General features: G+C 37.1%; 1 protein-coding gene across 2 annotated transcripts in view; it reads left to right on the top strand.

Moving 5' to 3' along the window:
- MAN1A1 (mannosidase alpha class 1A member 1) overlaps nucleotides 1-21,500 on the top strand; it is a 252,455-nt gene that overhangs the window by 142,689 nt on the left and 88,266 nt on the right. For both annotated transcript variants that reach the window (XM_036993505.2, XM_036993512.2), the window contains exons 6-9: nucleotides 9,364-9,487; nucleotides 11,366-11,459; nucleotides 17,237-17,352; nucleotides 21,152-21,371. In XM_036993505.2, coding sequence (XP_036849400.1) covers nucleotides 9,364-9,487; nucleotides 11,366-11,459; nucleotides 17,237-17,352; nucleotides 21,152-21,371 — 554 coding nt within the window. The remainder of the gene's footprint in view (nucleotides 1-9,363; nucleotides 9,488-11,365; nucleotides 11,460-17,236; nucleotides 17,353-21,151; nucleotides 21,372-21,500) is intronic.

The following is a 21,500-nucleotide window of genomic DNA, read 5'->3' as shown; positions in this document are numbered from 1 at the left end:
GTGTGGCTAGAGGCTCATCTATTTTGTTTATTTTCTCGAAGAAACAGCTCTTGGTTTCATTGATTTTTGCTATTGTTTTATTCTTCTCAATTTTATTTATTTCTTCTCTGATCTTCATTATGTCCCTCCTGCTGCTGACCTGAGGCCTCATTTGTTGTTCTTTTTCCAATTTCAATAATTGTGACATTAGACCATTCATTTGGGATTGTTCTTCCTTCTTTAAATATGCCTGTATTGCTATATACTTTCCTCTTAAGACTGCTTTTGCTGTATCCCACAGCAGCTGGGGCTTTGTGTTGTTGTTGTCGTTTGTTTCCATATATTGCTGGATCTCCATTTTGATTTGGTCATTGATCCATTGATTATTTAGGAGCATGTTGTTAAGCCTCCATGTGTTTGTGAGCCTTTTTGCTTTCTTTGTACAGTTTATTTCTAGTTTTATGCCTTTGTGGTCTGAAAAGTTGGTAGGTAGGATTTCAGTGTTTTGGAATTTACTGAGGCTCTTTTTGTCGCCTAGTATGTGGTCTATTCTGGAGAATGTTCCATGTGCACTTGAGAAGAATGTGTATCCTCTTGCTTTTGGATGTGGAGTTCTGTAGATGTCTATTAGGTCCATGTGTTTGTGAGCCTTTTTGCTTTCTTTGTACAGTTTATTTCTAGTTTTATGCCTTTGTGGTCTGAAAAGTTGGTAGGTAGGATTTCAGTGTTTTGGAATTTACTGAGGCTCTTTTTGTGGCCTAGTATGTGGTCTATTCTGGAGAATGTTCCATGTGCACTTGAGAAGAATGTGTATCCTCTTGCTTTTGGATATAGAGTTCTGTAGATGTCTATTAGGTCCATCTGTTCTAGTGTGTTGTTCAGTGCCTCTGTGTCCTTTCTTATTTTCTGTCTGGTGGATCTGTCCTTTGGAGTGAGTGGTGTGTTGAAGTCTCCCAGAATGAATGCATTGCATTCTATTTCCTCCTTTAGTTCTGTTAGTATTTGTTTCACATATGTTGGTGCTCCTGTATTGGGTGCATATATATTTATAATGGTTATATCCTCTTGTTGGACTGAGCCCTTTATCATTATGTAATGTCCTTCTTTATCTTTTGTTACTTTCTTTATTTTGACATCTGTTTTGTCTGATACTAGAATTGCAATACCTGCTTTTTTCTCTCTGTTGTTTGCATGAAATATCTTTTTCCATCCCTTGACTTTAAGTCTGTGCATGTCTTTGGGTTTGAGGTCAGTCTCTTGTAAGGAGCATATAGATGGGTCTTGCTTTTTTATCCATTCTATTACTCTGTGTCTTTTGATTGGTGCATTCAGTCCATTTACATTTAGGGTGATTATTGAAAGGTATGTACCTATTGCCATTCCAGTCTTTAAGTTTTTGGTTACCAAAGGTTCAAGGTTAGCTTCTTTACTACCTTACTGTCTAACTTAACTCGCTTGTTGAGCTGTTATAAACACGGTCTGATGATTCTTTATTTCTCTCTCTTCTTATTCCTCCTCCTCCCTTCGTCATATGTTGGGTGTTTTGTTCTGTGCTCTTTTTAGGAGTGCTCCCATCTAGAGCAGTCCCTGTAAGATGCCCTGTAGAGGTAGGTGGTTTGTGGGAGGCAAATTCCCTCAACTTTTGCTTGTCTGGGAATTGTTTAATCCCTCCTTCATATTTAAATGATAATCGTGCTGGATACAGTAGTCTTGGTTCGAGGCCCTTCTGTTTCATTGCATTAAGGATATCATGCCATTCTCTTCTGGCCTGTAAGGTTTCTATTGAGAAGTCTGATGATAGCCTGATGGGTTTTCCTTTGTAGGTAATCTTGTTTTTTCTCTCTGGCTGCCTTCAATACTTTGTCCTTGTCTTTGATCTTTGCCATTTTAATTATTATGTGTCTTGGTGTTGCCCTCCTTGGATCCCTTGTCATGGGAGTTCTGTGTACCTATGTGGTCTGAGAGGCCATTTCCTCCCCTAGTTTGGAGAAGTTTTCAGCAATTATTTCTTCAAAGACACTTTATATCCCTTTTTCTCTTCTTCTTCGTGTACCTGTATAATGCGGATATTGTTCCGTTTCGATTAGTCACACAGTTCTCTTAAAATTCTTTCATTCCTGCAGATCCTTTTATCTCTCTCTGCATCAGCTTCTCTGCATTCCTGTTCTCTGTTTTGTAGTCCATTAATGGTCTCTTGCATCTCGTCCATTCTGCTTTGAAGTCGTTCCAAAGATTGTTTTATTTCTGTATTCTCCCACCTTAGTTCTTGCATATTTCTCTGCAAGTCCATCAGCATGGTTATGACTTTTGTTTTGAATTCTTTTACAGGAAGACTGGTTAAATCTATCTTCCCAGGTTCCTTCTCAGGGGAAGATGTAGCAGATGCCGAAGCTCTCTGGGTTAGTCTTGTCTGGATCATATTTTTTTGCCTTTTCATGTTGATAAGTGCTATTGACTGTCAGCTGAGGGGGCCAAACTTTCCACTTGCTACTGACCTTTCTTTACTGGGACAACTGCGACCCCTAGTGTCTTCTGTTGGGTAATTGCCTGTAGACTGGGTCTTTGTGTCTTGCCAGGCCGGTATTGGAGGAAGCTCCCTTTCTGAGGGCGGGGCCTGCCTTAGGCTGCTTCTCTGCTTTGGCAGGGCCCTGGAGGGGTAATGGACGGGGGGCTGTTTGGCTGTTTACCTCCGGGAGGGGTCTCAAAGCTGTTTGCCCAGGGGGTTAGTGCGCCTGGTTTTCCCTGTAATTTCCAGCTGCTGGACTGTGACCTGTGTTATTTCCATCCAGCTGTTGTGTCCCTGTCCCTTTAAGACTTTCAAAAAGCACTCGCTTTTCTTTGTCACAGGGGCATCAGCTTCGGGACCCACTCACCGGTCCTGCTGCCCTGTTTCCCTAGTATCCAGGACCCCACGCGTGCACTGTTCTGCGCTCTGGTGTGAATTGCTGGGGCTGGGTGTTTAGCAGTCCTGGGCTCCCTCTCCCTCCCTGCTCTGACTCCTCCCCTCACGCCGGGAGCTGGGGTGAGGGGCGCTCGGGTCCCTCCGGGCCGGGGCTTGTATCTTACTCCTTTCACCAGGCGCTGGGCTCTCGCATGTGTGGATGTAGTCTGGCTGTTGTCCTGTGTCTTCTGGTCTCTCTTTTAGGATTAGTTGTATTTGTTGTATTTTCAAGAATATATATGTTTTTGGGAGGACATTCCCACTGTCCTACTCATGCCGCCATGTTGGCTCTGCCCCCGTCATTATAGTTTTTTAATTTTATTAAGTGAAGCATATATTGGGCATCTCTGTTTCTTGGCACTGCTTTAGACTTTGGGATTACTCAGGTGTATGAAGCAGAGTCTCTGTTCCTGAGGCTCTTAGAATCTAGCAGAAGGGAGCAATCTTGGCCATTCTGGCTATGGACAGATACTGTAGAACAGAATATGGAGAATTCAAAGCCTGGGGTCTGTATTGATTTTACTTAGCTTGATCCAAAGATGACCCATAGACTCAAAGAACGAAAGGCCGACAAAGAGATGAATAATCAGTAAAATTTCATTGTAGTTCAGATCTTACGTAATGTTTTAAAATGATGATATGTGTTAAACTCCTTAAAATAATGGGATGATTGTATCTAAAACTTGAAACCAAATGAAGGGGGTGTCTGGCAAACCAATATTCATGAATTACCATTTCTGAAGATGGAGTATACTATATTTCTACTCCATCCTGAGATGTATTAGAAAAGTGTCTGGCTGTAAATGTTTGTGTGTAGCTCCCTCCCAGATTTTAAAGGACCTGATGCAGTAGTTTACAGCAGATGAATCTGAGACCCCAAGAAGCCTAGAGGCTACCAAATGTGGTGAGACCTGATAGGCCCACAAGTGTAAAGAAAAATAACACTGTAAACAGTAAACATTTATGCCCCCAATACGCATTCCCAAATCTATCCTCATCATCAGTTTAGACAATTAAATTAATATCTTCCAACTAGAATCCATGTAAACACATTTGTGTGAAAATAAGTTAACTTTAAAAAAACTAGATATATACTAAATTATGTATTGAGGCAAATATTTTTAAATAAAAACAAAAAAATAAATTAGCTTCAGTGTCCATCTGTAGGGGAATGTTTAGCTAAATTAGTTAGATATGATGTACTTAACAAGGATGTGATATACATTGATTGGCAAGAGAAATGGCCATGCAAAAAGTGTATTTAAAACAATATGATTGTTTTTTCTAAGTACTAAAGTAAAGGTGTATGCATGCCCACACAGACCCTAAATGCACTGAAATGCTGTCTCATCTTTATTGCCAGCATTTTTCGTGGTTGTCCCCAGGCCTAATGATCAGATACCCCAGTTTGCCCAATAACTAGGCAAAAATTATTTTCAACTTAGCAGTCTGTTGACAATGGTTAGGAAGAATATCTTACTGAAAAGACAACTGGGAAACCGAATTTTGGCATCTTTGAACCTCAGGAGCATGTTATTTATGGAATTAGGTCATATCACCATTTCAGTGTCTGTAACCCCCAGCCTCCTCCAATCTTAAATAGTCAAATACAAGGACAGCAGTAGACTGAAAATAAAATAATAGTTATTCACTCTCAATTTTGTTTACCTGTAAGATGGAGAAGATATGGCTAATTTTTAAAAATTTTGGCCTTTGGCTAAAAAATTTAAGCATGGAAATTCTTTGGAGGTTCAGCCCACGTGCTGCTGTTCATAAGTAGTAAGCCATGGATTATGATTTCATTCAGTCAGATGGCTGTCATTTAATAGCCACCTTTTTTTATCCCTGTGGAAAAAATATTCCTCCTCAATTGAATTTTCTATGGATGGGCTACAGTAGAATCTTGACTATTCTTAGAATGCAAGTCCCTGGAATTGTTAGTACAACTTTTCGTGAGGTGTTAAAACTACATACTTGAAAGATTGGTACTGTGCAAACCTTTTCAGGAAGAAGCCATTTGTAGTAAGTGAAGCTGAAATTGCTCGATCTCAAAATCAACTAGCTTTGGGAATGCAGTTAAATAAAACAATCATTCATGAACTTTCTAATTATTCTTTCTTAATTTGTGCTGAAATCCAAAAGGAATAATGTTGGATTGTCTTCCCTTTTGAATTAGATATCCCTGTGTGCACCTCAATTTGCATACATAAATAAGGCTTTACCATAATATACATTATTTGGGAAATTTTTTCTTCCAAAACTTATTAACTCCATAGCCCTGAGGAGTAACTTATATTTGGACTGTGAACTTGAAGGGTATTTGTTTATTAATCAGCTAATCAGAAATTATTCAGGCAAGAATCCTCAAGAAAACTCTTTATTTGTCCATTTCCCATTTTGCATAGAATAACAAGCTGCCAGGAAAAGTAAATTGAAAGTCATAGCTAATTCAGACTTTATAACTAACTAATGCTTTGTTTATATATTCATTTGGTGATTTCTTTAAAGAACTGTTTCAGTTCTATAAATTCTTTATTTGTTGCATTTGATTATACGAACTAGCCAAACATATTTGTTAATGATCCACATTGTATCTAGGCAGTTACTATAGCATATAACCTTGGGTACCTTAATTTAAGAGTATTTTGAAGGGATCTACCATCAGTTCAACACAATCCTCCAGCTACTTAATCCATTACAAGCTCTAGGAAGAGTAAGCTGTGCTCCCATGGGATTCAAATGTGGGTAAATAGCATCATTAGTTCTGTAGTTCCTTTCTCTGGTGCTATTAACCGTTCCCAAAAGAGAGAAGAAAAAACACGCAATTCCCATTGCTTCTCAGAGCTGTGAGGTCAGTAAATAATTACACCGTATTGCTTTTGAGTACAATAGGATAAGGAAGTATATTACCACTGCTAATAAAATATATTCAAATAATACTCTGTAAAGCAACAAAACAATATTCCACATTTCCAAAACAATCATAGTGACTTACTTGTTTTAAAGAAAGGTTTTGAATTGCAGTTGCCAAAATCAATTACTTTTTTGTTGTGATGTTTCATGTTCAGAGAATTAGTACCTTTGTTGAATATTGAAAATTTAAATTATGTATGAAAGATACATATTAATACTCCAAATGAAAATTTAAAAACTGGAGATTGGAGGAAACAAATAAAATTAGAGTGATAAAAAAGTTTGAAGCTCTATTCCAGAATTCTTTGCACCTAATACCTGGCAGCTCACCAAATCATGTTAATTGCCTTTTTGTGTATACATTTCCATACACTTACTCATCATTTGGCTTACAGTGCAGTCATTTAACAAGATGGGGAATATTTAAATATTCTTCCCTTGTACGCCTGCTTGATGGAGCTAACAGTCTATGAAGAAAAACTGTTATTCTACTTTTAAAATATTTTTCTAAATATTATTAGTGTTTAGATGAGGAACACCATAACTGCCTTTAAAATACTGTGATAATGGAACTGAAAAAGACATTTTAAATGCCTACTCCCTCAGATGGGATATACTTCGACCCAAAGGCCTAGAAAGCTCAGCCTTTGGTATCACAGGATGTCCAGGGCAGCCCGACCCCCAGAGGGAGCAGAGCTCTCTGTGGACTCATTTCCCATCACCACAAACCCACCATTTTGGTGTCAGTGTCCACTGTCCATATATATCATTTTAAAAAATAGAGCCATACAAATATATAGATTTGTCAGTGGACTCATAGAATTTAGAGGTAAAAAGATCTTAGAAATTATTCTGTGAGTGACCAAAACTTAGTTCTGACCGAGTGCACGTTTGCTGTGCAGTAGGCAGCCATTTCCCCAACGCACACACATTTTAGCTGTAATGTCCCTTTAGGTGTGGCCAGTGCTCTCCCCCAGGCCACTGTCCAGGTCTTTACAGCTTTGCCTTAGAGCAGATAAGTGACCTTTTTAATATCTAGGCATACCAATGTGCTCTCTGATTTCTTGAAACCCTTTCCTGACTTATAATTAAAATCCAGCACAGCCATTGATCTTATAATTTTACTGAAATAAATTAATTCTGTAATTCTGTAGGCTGAAAGAATGGATACCAAAGCCATTCTCTCATATAAATATACCATGTATTCTAAACCCAGCTTTCTTTCTGTGAGCATGATATGTCCTTTGCTAGTGCCTTAATGTTCTTGCTCAGAAGGAGAAAGAGGGGAAATGTACAACCCTCTTTAAATCTTAATTTTTTTAAGATAGTAAATAATTTTCAGTATATCTTTGATTTTCTCTTAACCATATTAATAGCAGGGAATAGTATGTAGTTATAAAAGTAATTTGAACTTTACTTTAATACCTGTATATTGCTTAAGTTCCCATCTGCATGTACTGCCACACCCTCTAATACCCCGAGCTGGAAACTGGGCTGGATTCCTCAGCACGCTTCCTCATCCTCTCCAGGATGGAGTCATCATTCCCTCTTGCCTGTTGTGGCTTTGTTTTTAATCATTTATCTAGAACATAGAAATTTGTAGTTTTGCTTAATAATAGGCTTATTGACTTTGGGCAATGATAGAATGATTGGAATAAAAAATAATTAATGAGCAATTATTGTGTGCATTTGCCATATGTTAATAAAATTTAAAAGTAGCTGTTCATCCTATTTGGATGATTGTCAATTCCTTTTATCTAAGCCAGCCATGAAAATAAAAACTGACTCACATTCCCAGAACTTAATAATATAAGGCATTCTCTAAACTAAATGATTATGTGATTTTCAGATCTCCTTTATTTCGTTTTACTTTTTATTAGGTTGATTGTAAATCTGTGTTTGAGAACAAAATCTAGATTTTTCTCTCAAAAGAAAGAGGGAATGAGAGTGAAGCCAGCCTAGAATTTCAGATACCAGTTGTCCTTAGTGTTTTCTTCAGCATCCTTTAGCAGCCCTGCCGCAGAAGCGATGACAGAACACAAGCGTTTACCCAGAGCTGTGAATGATATAAGGTAGAAAACAAAGGGGATAGGAAATCTAGAGGACACTAAGAGCAGTATTTAAATTGGGCCCACTTGGAAAGAGAAGTTAGAAGTCTCAAGCCTCCAAGATATGGTCCCAGTTGAACCTTATCACCTTTTCACCTGCCACCTTCCCTACCCTCCAGTCATATATCGGGATCTACCTCCAGTTCCTGGCTCACCCTTTGCTCTATGTCCAGATTTGACCTCTCGCCATTCTTCCCTCACCAATTCTTATTCACCCTTGAAGAATCAACTCAGAAGTCTGCCCCTTGAAGAAGCCTTCCGTGATCTGCACCGTGTCAGACTGCATGTCCTGGCTCTAGGTGCTCAACAATTTCAACACATTTATCTTGGCTCTTCACATATTTGGTTGGAATTATTTATGCTTAAATCTTTCTTGCCCATTACACCAGATGGTCTCTAAGAAAAGAGTGATTTATTTTATCATAACTACCTGTGTAACCCAATGCCAGGCATAGTCCCTGGCAAATAGTAGGCATGCAATAAATGTGCATCTGAACTAAAACCAGGATGTAGGTTTCTGGCTTTCTGCAAGGGAATTTATTGGTAGGGACAATCACTAACTTTATTCTTTATTTGAATTATCACATTGTCTTGACATTTTAAGTGGCTCTCCAGAAATAAACTGTACTCAAGTGTATGACCATGTCTCAGGAAGTACTTTATGTGTAGTTGCATGTGTGTATGTTTAAAACTAACTCTTTTTAAAAAGTATTTCTCCAGGATGAGCCATGAGGCAATAATTTTTGAAGCTCATGCTGCTGACCCCTTTCAGACTTGAATTATATAATTTTTTTGAAATACTTGAGCATAGATAAAATAGGTCAGGGAGTGAGTTATTGCCTTTGAAAGCATACTTAGAGAATAGGTAAAATAGTGTGAAGAGAAACTCACACTAAGAAAGGAAGTATAGTAACTGGAGGGAGTGTTTGGATAAGGGTGGAGTGAGCATACAACTAATAAACCCAAAACTCATCTTATATCGCAAATGTATAGAGAATGTGAATGTCTGTATCAGTCCAAGGGATTCTCAGGCTGAAATTAATTAAAATGTTGAAGGGCTTCATGTGGGATTTGGGGCATTGTGGGGTGTTTTGGTCTAATTTTTTGTATTCTACTTGGAATAGGTGTACATCTCTATATGGCACTTGTACCCTCCAAAATATTTGTGTGTGATCAACAGCAAGCACATAGCAACTTTTGTTCTGACTTAAGTCTTAACACTAATTTTCAATCTAAAGATAGGAGTCAAAGCCTAAAACCAGTAGCCAAAGATAACAATGGTAGATATTTTTACATACCCAGAATGGATTATTAGCAGAGATGCCTTTATTCAAAAGCTATCTCTTTCACTTCTACCATTTAGAGCTGCAAAAAAATGGAATTAGTCTGACCCATAACTCTTCCATCTTTTCTCTTCTTTAGCGGGATTGGAAGAAACTGGCCGTGGGCCTCAGGAGGCAGCAGTATTTTGGCAGAATTTGGAACTCTGCATTTGGAATTTATACACTTAAGCCACTTATCCGGAAACCCCATCTTTGCTGAAAAGGTGAGATTCTCCAATATGCCTTGCACTGCAGAGCAGTCCTTGTGAAAAACAGAATCCTCTCCTGGATGACTCAGTAATATTGGCTGTGAAAAAGGACAACCAAGTTTAATAACAGCTTTCTTTGGTCTTATTACAGGGAAGAATTTAATTTAACTGAACTGTAAACCCACACTCTTTACATGGCACCATTCTAACTCAGTGTAAGAGGGCTTGGCTTACACGTCTGATTCTCTGTATCTCCAACAAGTTCAACAAGTTACATTATCTCTGAATTTTTTTCCTCATCTAAGAATGTATAGCGTTGTATGGACTCTATGAACCAACTTTGTGAAAGACTATTTAAACTCAAAAGTGTTATACAAATTTGAGGCAGCAATTGAATCAATTTCTAATTTTCAAGAAACAAACCCATAGACATTTGTATAAATTCTTGCTTCGAAAGATGGTCTCTGTTTGTTACTTTTTCTTGTCTCCCACACTCTTGAATGCTTGCCAGTTGGGTTTTTCTCCCAGCCACCCTGTCACAGTAACCATAAGCGCCACCTTGCCCAGTCCAGCAACCACCATCACCTCTCCTCTCCCAGCCTCTCAGCATTTGGCACACTTGGTCTCTGCACCATGAGACACGCTCTGCACTGGGCTGCAGGCGCATGATGCCAGCCTGGCTTGCTCCTTCCTCACTGGGGGCTCCTTCTTAGTCTCCTTTGTTGGATCCTTCTCACCACCGCAACCTCTAATACCAGAAATCCCCAGGACTCAAACCTGGGCTGCTGTTGTTTATGTTCACTGTCTGCATTAGTTCATCGACTCTCATGGCTTCATATACTATCTACATGCTGTTGACCCCAAATTTATAATTCCAGTCCCAACCTGTCCCTTGAACTCCAGGCTCTCCAACTACCTGCTCTACATTTCCTGTAAGAGAGCTTAAAGACAGCTCCTACTTTAAAATGCCCAGACTCAACCCCCATACCTGCTTCTACTCCAGCCTTCACTATCTTGGCAATTGGCACTGCAGTTTACCGAGCAGCTCAGACCAAAAATCTTGAGGTCCTCCTGGGTCCTCTCTTTCAAGTAAACCTCAGGTCCAGTCTATCAAGAAATCCTTTGTCTCTCTCCTGTTGTGTCTGCTGCCATCATCTCTCACCTGGGCTCTGCAGTAACCACCCAACTACCCCTTCTTTTTCTTCTCTTGCCCCCTCAGTCAAACCAATCCTGTAAAAACAAAGGCTTCAGTGGCTTCCCATCGCACTCAGAATAATCTAAGCCCTCACTACAGCCTCTGAGGCCAGCACGGTGTGGGCCCCAGCTACTTCTCTCTTCTGTGTCTCCTTTGCTTCCTCGTCTCTGGCCTCAGGGGTCTTACTGAACCCACCCTCTTCTCAGGGCATTTGTATTTGCACCTCCCTCTGCTCAAGTTGCTCTTCCTCATTTCCTGCCTGTCCTGCTCCTTCACTTCAAGTTTATGCCCAAACACTCCTTCATCGGCCTCCGCAAACCATCCTGGCCAGCATACCACAGCCTCACCTCCTCACAGCATTACACTCTTGTGTTTTTTTCATAGAATTTATCACCACCTGACATACTTATTTGTTTATTCTGTGTCTCACCCCAGTAGAACTCAAATTCCAGGAGGGCAAAGACTTTGTTTATCCACCGATATGTCCCTAGTTCCTTGTATAGTGTCTGGCATAGGGTAGTGTGACTGTATTTGCTTACTGCTATTATTTTTGTAGCTTGGTGTATTCTTGTTCTAATTCTATATCATCTGAGTAATTTATTTTTCTTACATGGAAAAATGTAATGAGGAAAGCGAGAAGAATGGCACCAGAATCATTTTTTTTTATTTTCCTAGTAACATATCATTTTCTGTTGTAGGTAATGAATATTCGAACAGTACTGAATAACCTGGAAAAGCCACAAGGCCTTTACCCTAACTATCTGAATCCCAGCAGTGGACAGTGGGGTCAATGTAAGTCAAAGGATTAGCACTGTTTTAGCTTTTTTTGGTACCTACCCAGCACTATTCAGTAACAGAGAGAAGCAGCACAGAAAAGCACAAATCTTTTGGGGAAATGTTTAGAAAAGGGGAAAAGGCACATGGTCTCTTTAATATAATAGGTCTCTTATAAGATAGACTGTGTTACCGGGGAACTAGATTGTTTATTTTTCAAACACAACTTGGAGCATAATGACAAATCAGCACATTTAAAACTATTAATCAGAAAGGGAAGATCTGGTCAGGGTAGTGTGGGGATGTTTGCCTGTATCAAGCTGATCGTTTGCATAGAAAGAAAATGGCTCTTTGTGTTAATGACTTTCAGGGTTTTGCACAGAGTAGCTAGGTCACTCTCCTTCAAACATTTTCTCTCTTTCTGCTTGCTATAAGATGAGAGAGGACCCTCAGTCTTTATGGGCTGGGAAATTGAAAGAACAAACAGGATATATTCTCTACTTAATTTTGAGACTACAGAAAAAGGTTTATTGCCAGTGGAGATTAGATTAGGAAAAAGTATCATGCCAGAAGCCCTCACTTGAGATCGTTAGAAACTTTGACCATTGGTATAACAAGTCAGAATAATTGAAAGAAATGTTCTCAAGCAGATCTGGAAAAACAGTGGTAGATTACACAGCATCTGTGAGCAAGGACACTAAGGAAGATGCCTGGCTCTGCCGAGCGCCTTAGTGATGCCTTACATTTCTACTCAGATTTGATTTTTTCTTTATATTAAAATGATATTCTTAGATGATTATGCCTCACTGTTACTTTAGAAGTGTTTTTCTTATGGAATAATTTAGAAGAAAAAATACATGCTGAAATCTGTCTGTAATGACTTATGGATAGCTTAGCTATTGAGACCATAAGATCATAATCAAGGTGGCCATTTAACTTAAATATGGTCTACAGATTACTGGATGTCCCTGAGACCTTCTAGCCCACAGGTCAAAGCTATTTTAATAATACTACAACTTTCTGCCTCTTTCACTGTGTTGACATTTGCACTTAGGTTATACAAGCAACAGTGGGTAAAACTATTTGCAGCCACAGTGAGAACTACAGGTGATAACAAATAAAAACATGTCAGTTTCACTTATAAATGTTCTCAATGAAGCAAAAGAAAATATTAATTCTAGTAAATCTCAACCATTGAGTACACTTCTTTGCCACATAATAAATAATTGTTGTCTCATAGAAAAGCACTGGTATGATTTGTTTGAGTTGCAGGCTGCACTAGAAACTTACTGTTAATGGATTATCATTTTTAAAGACTAACTAAAGGAAAACTGGTTATTCAGACTGTGGTAATCGGTAGACATATTCTCAAAAATGAGCCTGTCACTTCAAGGAAAACTGACAGCATTCATGCCAATGGCAAAACTGGAGCTTGTAAATGAAAAATAGAATTTTGGGAAATATATACATGCCACCATGACCTTAACGCCTTTAACTAACACTTAAAGACTTTTCTGATGAGATTGGTGGTGATATTAACAAATAAGGTTTTTTGATATTGTATAATGAAATGCACCAACATTTGGAAGATATGTGTAATTCACTAAACCTGTATTTTTCAAATGACCAGTGCATGCTATTACAGAATCATGTGCGAGGAAATTATCTATTCTTTTGCAAACTAGACCAGTGGGTTTTTATGTAACATTACAGAAATTCATTGATATGGTTTCTGATTCCACATTGTAACTAACCTTCAAAGACCTTTAACCTTTAAAAAACCACTTGTCAAATTTTGTTGCAGTATCAGAGAAAAATATCCACAATTATCTGAAAAGACGATTAAAATAGTCTTCCCTTTTCCAACTGTATAATTGTGTGAGGCTGAATATTCTTCATATATTTCAGCCAAACAACATATAGCAATAGATTGAATGTGAGCAGATTCAATCCAACTGTCTTCTAGTATGGCAAATACTTAAAAGATTTGCAAATATGTAAATCAGTGTCAGTCTACACTAATTTTTTTTGTGTGTGAAATACAACATATTTTCATTAAAAAACTATGTTAACATAATGGTTATATTATCATTATTTTAAATAAATAAATAATATTTCAAATTTAAATACTTTAACTTCCAGTATGGTAAATATTAATAGGTAATACATAAACAAGTTATTTGGGGTGCTTATTCATTTTTCAGAATGTACAGGGGTTCTGAGACTAAAAAGTTTGAGGGCCACTAGAGTGTTTGGCATGAAATAGAACATGAGTGGCTAAGTGCAAGATAACTAAATATGGACAAGTGCTTTTAGCTTTTTCTTCTCATGAAAGATTTCAAAAGTTGAAGAAAAGTCTCTATGATTTACTGTTTTCTTCCTGTGACTTAAGATTAAGAAGTCACTATGAAGAGGGACAGAAAGATTCAGTTGTACTGGAACATCCCAGCTTCTCCTTCTGGGTCACCAGTATACCATGTATTTGGCCATGTTTTCTGGTACAAAGAGCCCTTTATATTTGGATTGCTTATGGGCCAATTTCCTGTTGGAAAAACAAACAGGGTTGATGAGTTCCATGTCTGTCCTTCCCCCACCCCACCCCATTCTGTGTTCCAGCCACAAGGAAGACACACTTGTTTTTCACTGTTGAATCAAGGCCTGCTTGGCCATATCCAAGTCTTGGCTTGTGCTGCTTCCTCAGCCCTTTCTAATTCTACCAAGGCCCAGCTCAATCACCCTTTCTTCTAGGAGACCTTCTTCTCAAGACCCTGGCTGGAATTTGTTAGTACCCTCTCCACCTCTAACCCACCGCCCTTCTCCTCCCATGCCCCAGCACCTTGGGTACTTTTCTATCATTATCTTTTTCCTAATGATTCATACACACACATCTTCCTAGGGATCCAAAACTGTTGAAGGCAGTGACTTAGTCTTAGTCACATTTGTTAACCCAGCATCAGTATCTTGTACCCAGTAGGTGTTTACTTAGTAAACCTGAGTACTCACGAATTCTGTATCCAATCAGTCTTTCTCCCTCTGCTCTTAGGAAAGGTTCTATTTATTCTTTTTAAACAGTTTCCCCTTATCCTCAGTTGTGGCTCAGAGAGAGCATCAGGTCCTCGTCACTGATATATTATGTGGATCCATGTCTATAGACAGAGCAATTACCACCCTTCTTTGAATAATGTAACAACACTAATGTACATTTAATGTCATTAACTTCGTCAGCATTCGCTTTGGAGGACAGAGTTCAGATTCAGATGAAGTGTACAAAATATTTTTTAAAATGAAGATGTTGAGTGCTTAATCCTTTTTGTCTTCATCCTTTTGCTGTGGGCTTTGTTCTCTTATTAAGTATTAGAAATCTTTTTTATAGGACCTATTCTTCTAAGGAAAAAAAGAGCAAATAAACCCCTTGAGAGAAGAGCATATTTTAGTGAATATAGGACACATTACCTTTAGAATATTTATGAATAAAAATATCATATATGTTCTTTCTAGAAGTAGGCATTCCTTTCCTGCTGATAGAATCAAGCGCATTCTCTCCCACATCCACTAAGATACTTATTTACACAGGACTCTGTTGCCAGCACAGTCATCCAGGCACAGGGGAAGCTTAGTAAGTGATATGTCAAATTATCAACAAGGCTTTCTCTTGTTTCTCCTCTATATTCCTTTATTTTGATTCTTTCCAAGTATGAAAAATTAATAGTCAGGAAATTTAAAATATAGAAAATAAACTAGTACCAAATTAATTAGCATAAAGAATTACATAATCCTTTTTCCTTTCTCAAGAAATCAAGTGCCCAAACTTGCTTCTTCCATCCGTTATAGAAACATAACCCGAAGGGAGAGAAAATGAAGCTGCTTCTGGCTGTTACTTTTCAACTCTTGTTGCTTTAACTCTGAAGGACGTGTCTGGATAACGGCCATCGTTTCCTGTTACTTAATTAAGTCCTTGTTGTTTTGACAGTAACCGGACAGTGATTTGCTGTACCATGGATCACTTATATTCATCTCCTGCAATCATGTTTATGACAACAGGGCTTATTATTGATGAGATAGTACTTAGTCCATTTAGTTTGTAAATGTCAGAGGTTTCTGTGCCAATTTATTTAGGAAACTGTAAAGGTCACTTCAAGCACTGCTATTTTAGGAATCAGCTTTACAATTGTAAAAACAGTAATTTTTTTAAAGCTATAATTCTGGACTTTCTACAACAAGAAAATCACATCATTAACTACTTAAAACTATTGCCCTTCTTCCTTGAGTATGTGTAGTTCTTGTTAAGATTGACTTACAAAAATTTTGCTTTGTTCATCTGTTGTTAGTACTAAGTACCTACTATGTGCAAAATACTTTCTGGGGGCTGATAGATACTGGGAAACATAATAGGTCTGGTCCCTGCCCTCCTGGATTGGAATCTCACATAAGAGACATAAAAATAATCCCACCATTTTATGAAATTGCAAGTGTGGTAGATGTGTGCTATCAAACAATATGTAATGAGAGAACCTAGGGGCATCAGAGAAAGCTTCTTTGAGGAAGTAGCATTTGATCCCAGATATGAAATTCTGAATAAAGGGGAGAGGGTCAGATGGAGAGATCCATGCTTTCAACATTTCTGAAGTAGGAAGGTGCTTGGTGGTTTGAGGGACCAAAAGATATACAGCTCTTGTTTAGCAAGAGGGCAGAGTTTGTAGAGCAGGGCTGATGACACAGAGAAGACTGAGATCACGCAGGGCCTCCGAAGTGTCAGGAGAAAATTGTCTTGCTAAGCTATATAAAACCTGATTTACTTTTATGTAACTAAGTCAGCAAAGGTTTTATTTTTTTAAAATAGATTGATAAAATTAGTTTTGTATCATTAAACTTAAAATGCATCTTTCCAAAATAAGGGTATCTTATCAATTCACTAATTCTCTATGAATTCTAGGAACAATACTTAAAACAGATTAAAACCTCTGTTTTTATAGGTAAATATGCTTGAAAAATAAAAGTATTAATTCAAGCAGTACATGAAAGAATACACTCAGTGTCATAGAGTAGGACAAGCAGTTCCAAATGCAGGAAGACCCTGTGCGGGCTGTAGAGTCAGATGACATTTACCAGTGTCATATCTCATTTAGCTTCTCTAAGCCTCTTTTCTCACTTTTGATGAGGATATCTACCCTAAGAGTTGCGAGATTGTTGGTAATATATGTAGTGGATCTGGTATAATGAATGGCTATGGAGGAGGCTAGTAGGAATGTAGTATTAGGAAGAAAAACTCCTGCCCTATCTTCTTTCTTACTAGCCTCCCTCCCAAAGGATTTTGACTTTATAGATTGATAACACTAGAAAACTATCAAATATTAATAATAATCCCAAGAAGCTGAGGACCTTGTTTTATTACAAGTCAGTTTTTTAAGATTTGATGATACTCATAACTTTGACATAGTTTATATTATTGAGAGCTAAAACAATGAAAAATGTATTTGAATATATACTGAGAAACATTTTAATTTGGTGTTTTTACTTGAGAAAGAGATTTTTGGAATTAGGGTTGATTATATGTATTTTTTATCTTCATGTTTACAAAACTTTCTGGTAATTATTTAGAGTATATCATATTAGTTAACAGCATCTCTGCTCATTTCATGATATCTTTCTGAAAATGAAAGATTTGTTGGAATTTAAATATAACATTGAGTTGCAGTTGACTGTAGAGTCTTGCATCCTAGCTGCTAATGTGATTTTGCTGCATTATCTGGATTAAAGGCTGAATCGTTCTAAAATTAATTTCCTTCTCTTTGCAGATCATGTATCAGTTGGAGGACTTGGAGACAGCTTTTATGAATATTTGCTGAAGGCCTGGTTAATGTCTGACAAGACAGATCTAGAAGCTAAGAAGATGTATTTTGATGCTGTTCAGGTAAACCCAGTATTTAAATCATCTCTGCCACTCTAAATTCTAACTTGTATGTTAATTGAGCTTTAATGGAAAAATGGAATATGACCTGAGTAGGTTAGAAAACATTTCCAGTTAGGTAGAGTTCAGTATCTGCTAATATAACTACAACAATAGCATTTATATTTGATGTGTTTAGTTCTACAGGTCAGTTAAAAGTTTTTTCCATGGTTCAAACCTCACTTAAGAGTCACATATCTGAAAAAGAGGTGTTTTTCTTCAATGAGTATGAGTTCCCTACTTATAGTGACTATTAAAATTATGGAGAGGAAAAAGTCCTGAATTTGCATTCTGAAAATTAAGTTGAAATTATCTAAGATTATAGACAATCTTAATGGCTATCTCCATTTGAAGTAAACTTATCTCCAAAGAAATATGAGAGTACTGTCAAATAAAAATCCAAACTAACTGAACTAATATTAAAGGAAAATCACTAATAGTTTCCTAAGGTCCCTTATAATGGAGGAGGAATGCAAACAGACAAATATTTGTTGAATTGTTTACTGTGTTCTAAGTAATGTGTTAAGTAGATACTTTAAAGTGTTTGTTTCTTCATAGTTTACTTTTTACCTAGTTATATAGATAAAGAACTGAACCTCATAAAGTTCAAGTGTGAAACCAAAATTCAAACTAACATTTGTACCTTTTTACCTCACGAGTATGGATTTCTTTGTAAGAATTTCTATACTACATTTAAATCTTTCTTTATAGGTAATAAATTAGTAAGGTAAGTTAGATACTGCTTGGCAACGTCTATAGGAGGTAGCCAGTGTAAGAGCAAACTAACCTTCAGTCAAAACTCAAAGTAAAATTTGAAAGTGAAAGAAAATTGTTTTATATAAAATACTTGATGTGTATGCAGCTTTTCAGGAATAAAATTTTTAACAGAATCAAGTACATTTGTGATTGTAAGTATTTTATGTGGTAACTCATATTTTTAAATAATAATTATTAAAGCATCTCAAATAATGTAAAATTATGGCTAAATCATCATAAAATTGATCTTTTCAGTGAATGCTCAGAAATTCTTTTATAATTGGGAGTATTAATTCATAGGGGAGAAAAATGGAAATTTGTAATCCCAATGATGTATCCATTATTCTAAAATTGGTCCCCCTAAAAGGAGGTCTGGGTGATTTTGACATAGGCCAATTTTTTATCTAAATATAATACAGCTTGCTTTGCTGTGATTGACCAGATTGCATATTACATTGGCTCCCTCCCAAGGTCAATAGGGGGCTTCACTGAGCAGATACAATTCTACTATTTCATAAATAGAAAGCAGAACACCTGATGAGAACATTGGCCTTTATTTAGCACAGCCTTAATTAAAGCACATGATGAACATCAAAGGCAAACTGGGATATAGTCTACATGGCCTCTTCTAGGTTTATTTTTCTTCCTTTCTATGAAGTTTCCAGTTTTAACCTAGGGAATTCTTCTCCATACAGTATGGTTGCATTATGTCATTTTTTAAATCGCTATCCTGTTAGAGATTTTAACTATTTTAATCTACAAGTTGCCCCCTAAGATCTTGATATTCTAGGAAAGGCAACTTTAAAATATTCTTTGAAATATTTTCCCTGCGGCTTCCAGAACTATACCCCCACAGCTTTTAATATATTTAGACAAATAACTTACTGGAAAATCCATTAAGAACAAATGAAACAAAAATGTTTCCGGTTTTTTTATAATAAAAAAAAAACACTTTCAATACATTGTGTGTTTGTAATTTAGAAACAAAGCTAAGAAAATTAAATTTCTGATTTGAGAATTAGTCACATCCTATTTAGCAAAGTTTATGCTAAGTCATACTTTAAAAACAATTATCAAGGAGAGTATCCCTTCCAATTATTGTTGTGGACACTTCAGATACTGGAGATAGAATTCATCAGTTTTAGCTTCAAGTGGATTTTGCAAAGCATTTAATCCCAGTGTGGAATGTTTCTTTGGTTGTTTTAATTAGAAAATACTGAGCTTCCAACTGGCTATTATGGCCTTATCTGGAGACCACACTAAGAATCCACAGTGGTGGATGCTTACCCCATCAGGTGCACTGGAGCAAACAGGGTCTGGGCAGGTGATGCAGTAGGCATTTAGGTTTCTAAACATTTTATCAAACTAATTGTTTTCAAAGATGTGAGGATGAGATCACAAAATGTGTGATACATTTTTTTCCTAATCAGTTCTCTGTGGTTTTAAAGCCACTAAAAAACTGTTTTTCCTCATTTATATTTATCTACATTTTCCCACTGCCACACAAACATTGCTTTGAAGGTCTTAGAACTTTATTGTCATTTATTTTAAGAGGTATAAACTTGGCCAGAATCATGCCAAAAACAATATAGTACTTTATTCAGGACCCATAACAGTGTAATAATGTTTCTCTAATCCATACTCAAAAGCTGTAACTCTTGCCATGTAGAAAGAATAATTTCTTGGGTGATGAACAGGTATCAGCTTGAAGGACTTCATTGCAATTTGTGCTATGAGAAGTGTAAAGAGCTGAGATGTTCAGTTGCATTAAATAAGAATGAAATATTAATGTAATAACCAGACCATCAATCAAGTTAGCTTAAACACATGTATGAGCACAGTAGTGTGTTTATTTATTTCTTACCAACTTGGTTTCGTTTGTTTATTTCTAATAAAGGTAGGAAAGGTTTTATCTGCATATATTTTCATTTTCATTTATTCTTCTATATCACAAGTTTGGTTTGTGTTTACTATTCTCAAATCTTCTTCCTAAAAACCCCTCTTTTTTGATAATACTGTAACAGTTATAGACACAGTCATAGCCCTTCACCTTCTGTGAAGTAATTGGGGGAAAATAATTTTCTGTTACAGTAAATTAGAAATTAGTAATTCCAAACACATTTCATTTTTGCTTTTTAAAATATAAGGCTTATTTTCTCTATCTACAGTCCTGGGGCAGAAATAAAAGTTATTTTATGAATCACTGTCATAAACATTATCATTTCTCACAAAATCACAGGTCTCTATTATTTTTTTAATTTATTCATTGTATACTAATGTGTTTTTTAATAGAATTATTAGGGAAGAACTTAATTCAAGTATTATCACAATGGAGATATGAATTGTGATGATAAACAACCTTTATCAAGGACTAGTCACAGTGCTGATGCTTTATAAACAAAATGTTGCTGTTTTTTCAATAGATACTGCATTATGAGCAAGGATGCTGAGAGTTAGGGATACAGTGAGCAAATTCCCCATAAAGTTCACAGATACTAAACTAAGGGTCAGAGCTGGAATTTGAAGCCTAGCAATCAGGCTGAAGAACAGCTCCTCTTTCCTGCTTGGTTATGCTCCGTATCCAAGCCCAAGAGAACAAACGGAAGGGTGATTCCAGCCAAACTGTACTTTACGCACTTATATACTCTCTTCATCATCCCCCATGGGGCCTGTGCTTGATATTTTTCTCCGTTGTAAAAATGGAAACGCATGAAACCCGCCATTACTACTCCACGAATGCCCATCTTTGAGAAGGGAACAGCTTTTGGGGAACCAGCGAGGCTGGCCCAGCAGCAGGAATTCTAACTAGCCAGACTAATAAGGCATAGACTAGCAGAAGTATACAGAGAACATTAACTTAACATTAACATAAAACATCAGGTTGAATTGGGTTTATAACACACAATTCAAATTGTAAATGATGTTTTACTCTCTTTTTTTAATGTTGTGAGTGTTTTTAGTATAAATTTGAGATCACAAAATGTTTAAAAATAAATATTATTTTCAGGCAATTGAGACTCACTTGATCCGCAAGTCTAGTAGGGGGCTGACTTACATCGCGGAGTGGAAAGGCGGCCTCTTGGAACACAAGATGGGCCACCTGACCTGCTTTGCTGGGGGCATGTTTGCACTTGGGGCAGATGATGCTCCTGCAGGCCTGACACAACACTACCTTCAACTTGGGGCTGAAATTGCCCGGACCTGTCATGAATCTTACAATCGCACATGTGAGTATATGTTATTCTTCATTTATAGTCTATTCCTACATGCTTTTATTTCATTCAGTAAGGAACTTTGTACTTGCTGCCATCAACAGAACATCCACTGTGCTTGACAAAACTTGATAATCAGGATTA

The sequence above is a fragment of the Manis javanica genome, chromosome 13, assembly GCF_040802235.1.
Source record: "Manis javanica isolate MJ-LG chromosome 13, MJ_LKY, whole genome shotgun sequence".
In the NCBI taxonomy this organism is placed as follows: Eukaryota; Metazoa; Chordata; class Mammalia; order Pholidota; family Manidae; genus Manis; species Manis javanica.
The sequence above is the reverse complement of the archived record's forward strand: the minus strand, read 5'-3'. Positions and strand labels throughout refer to the sequence as shown.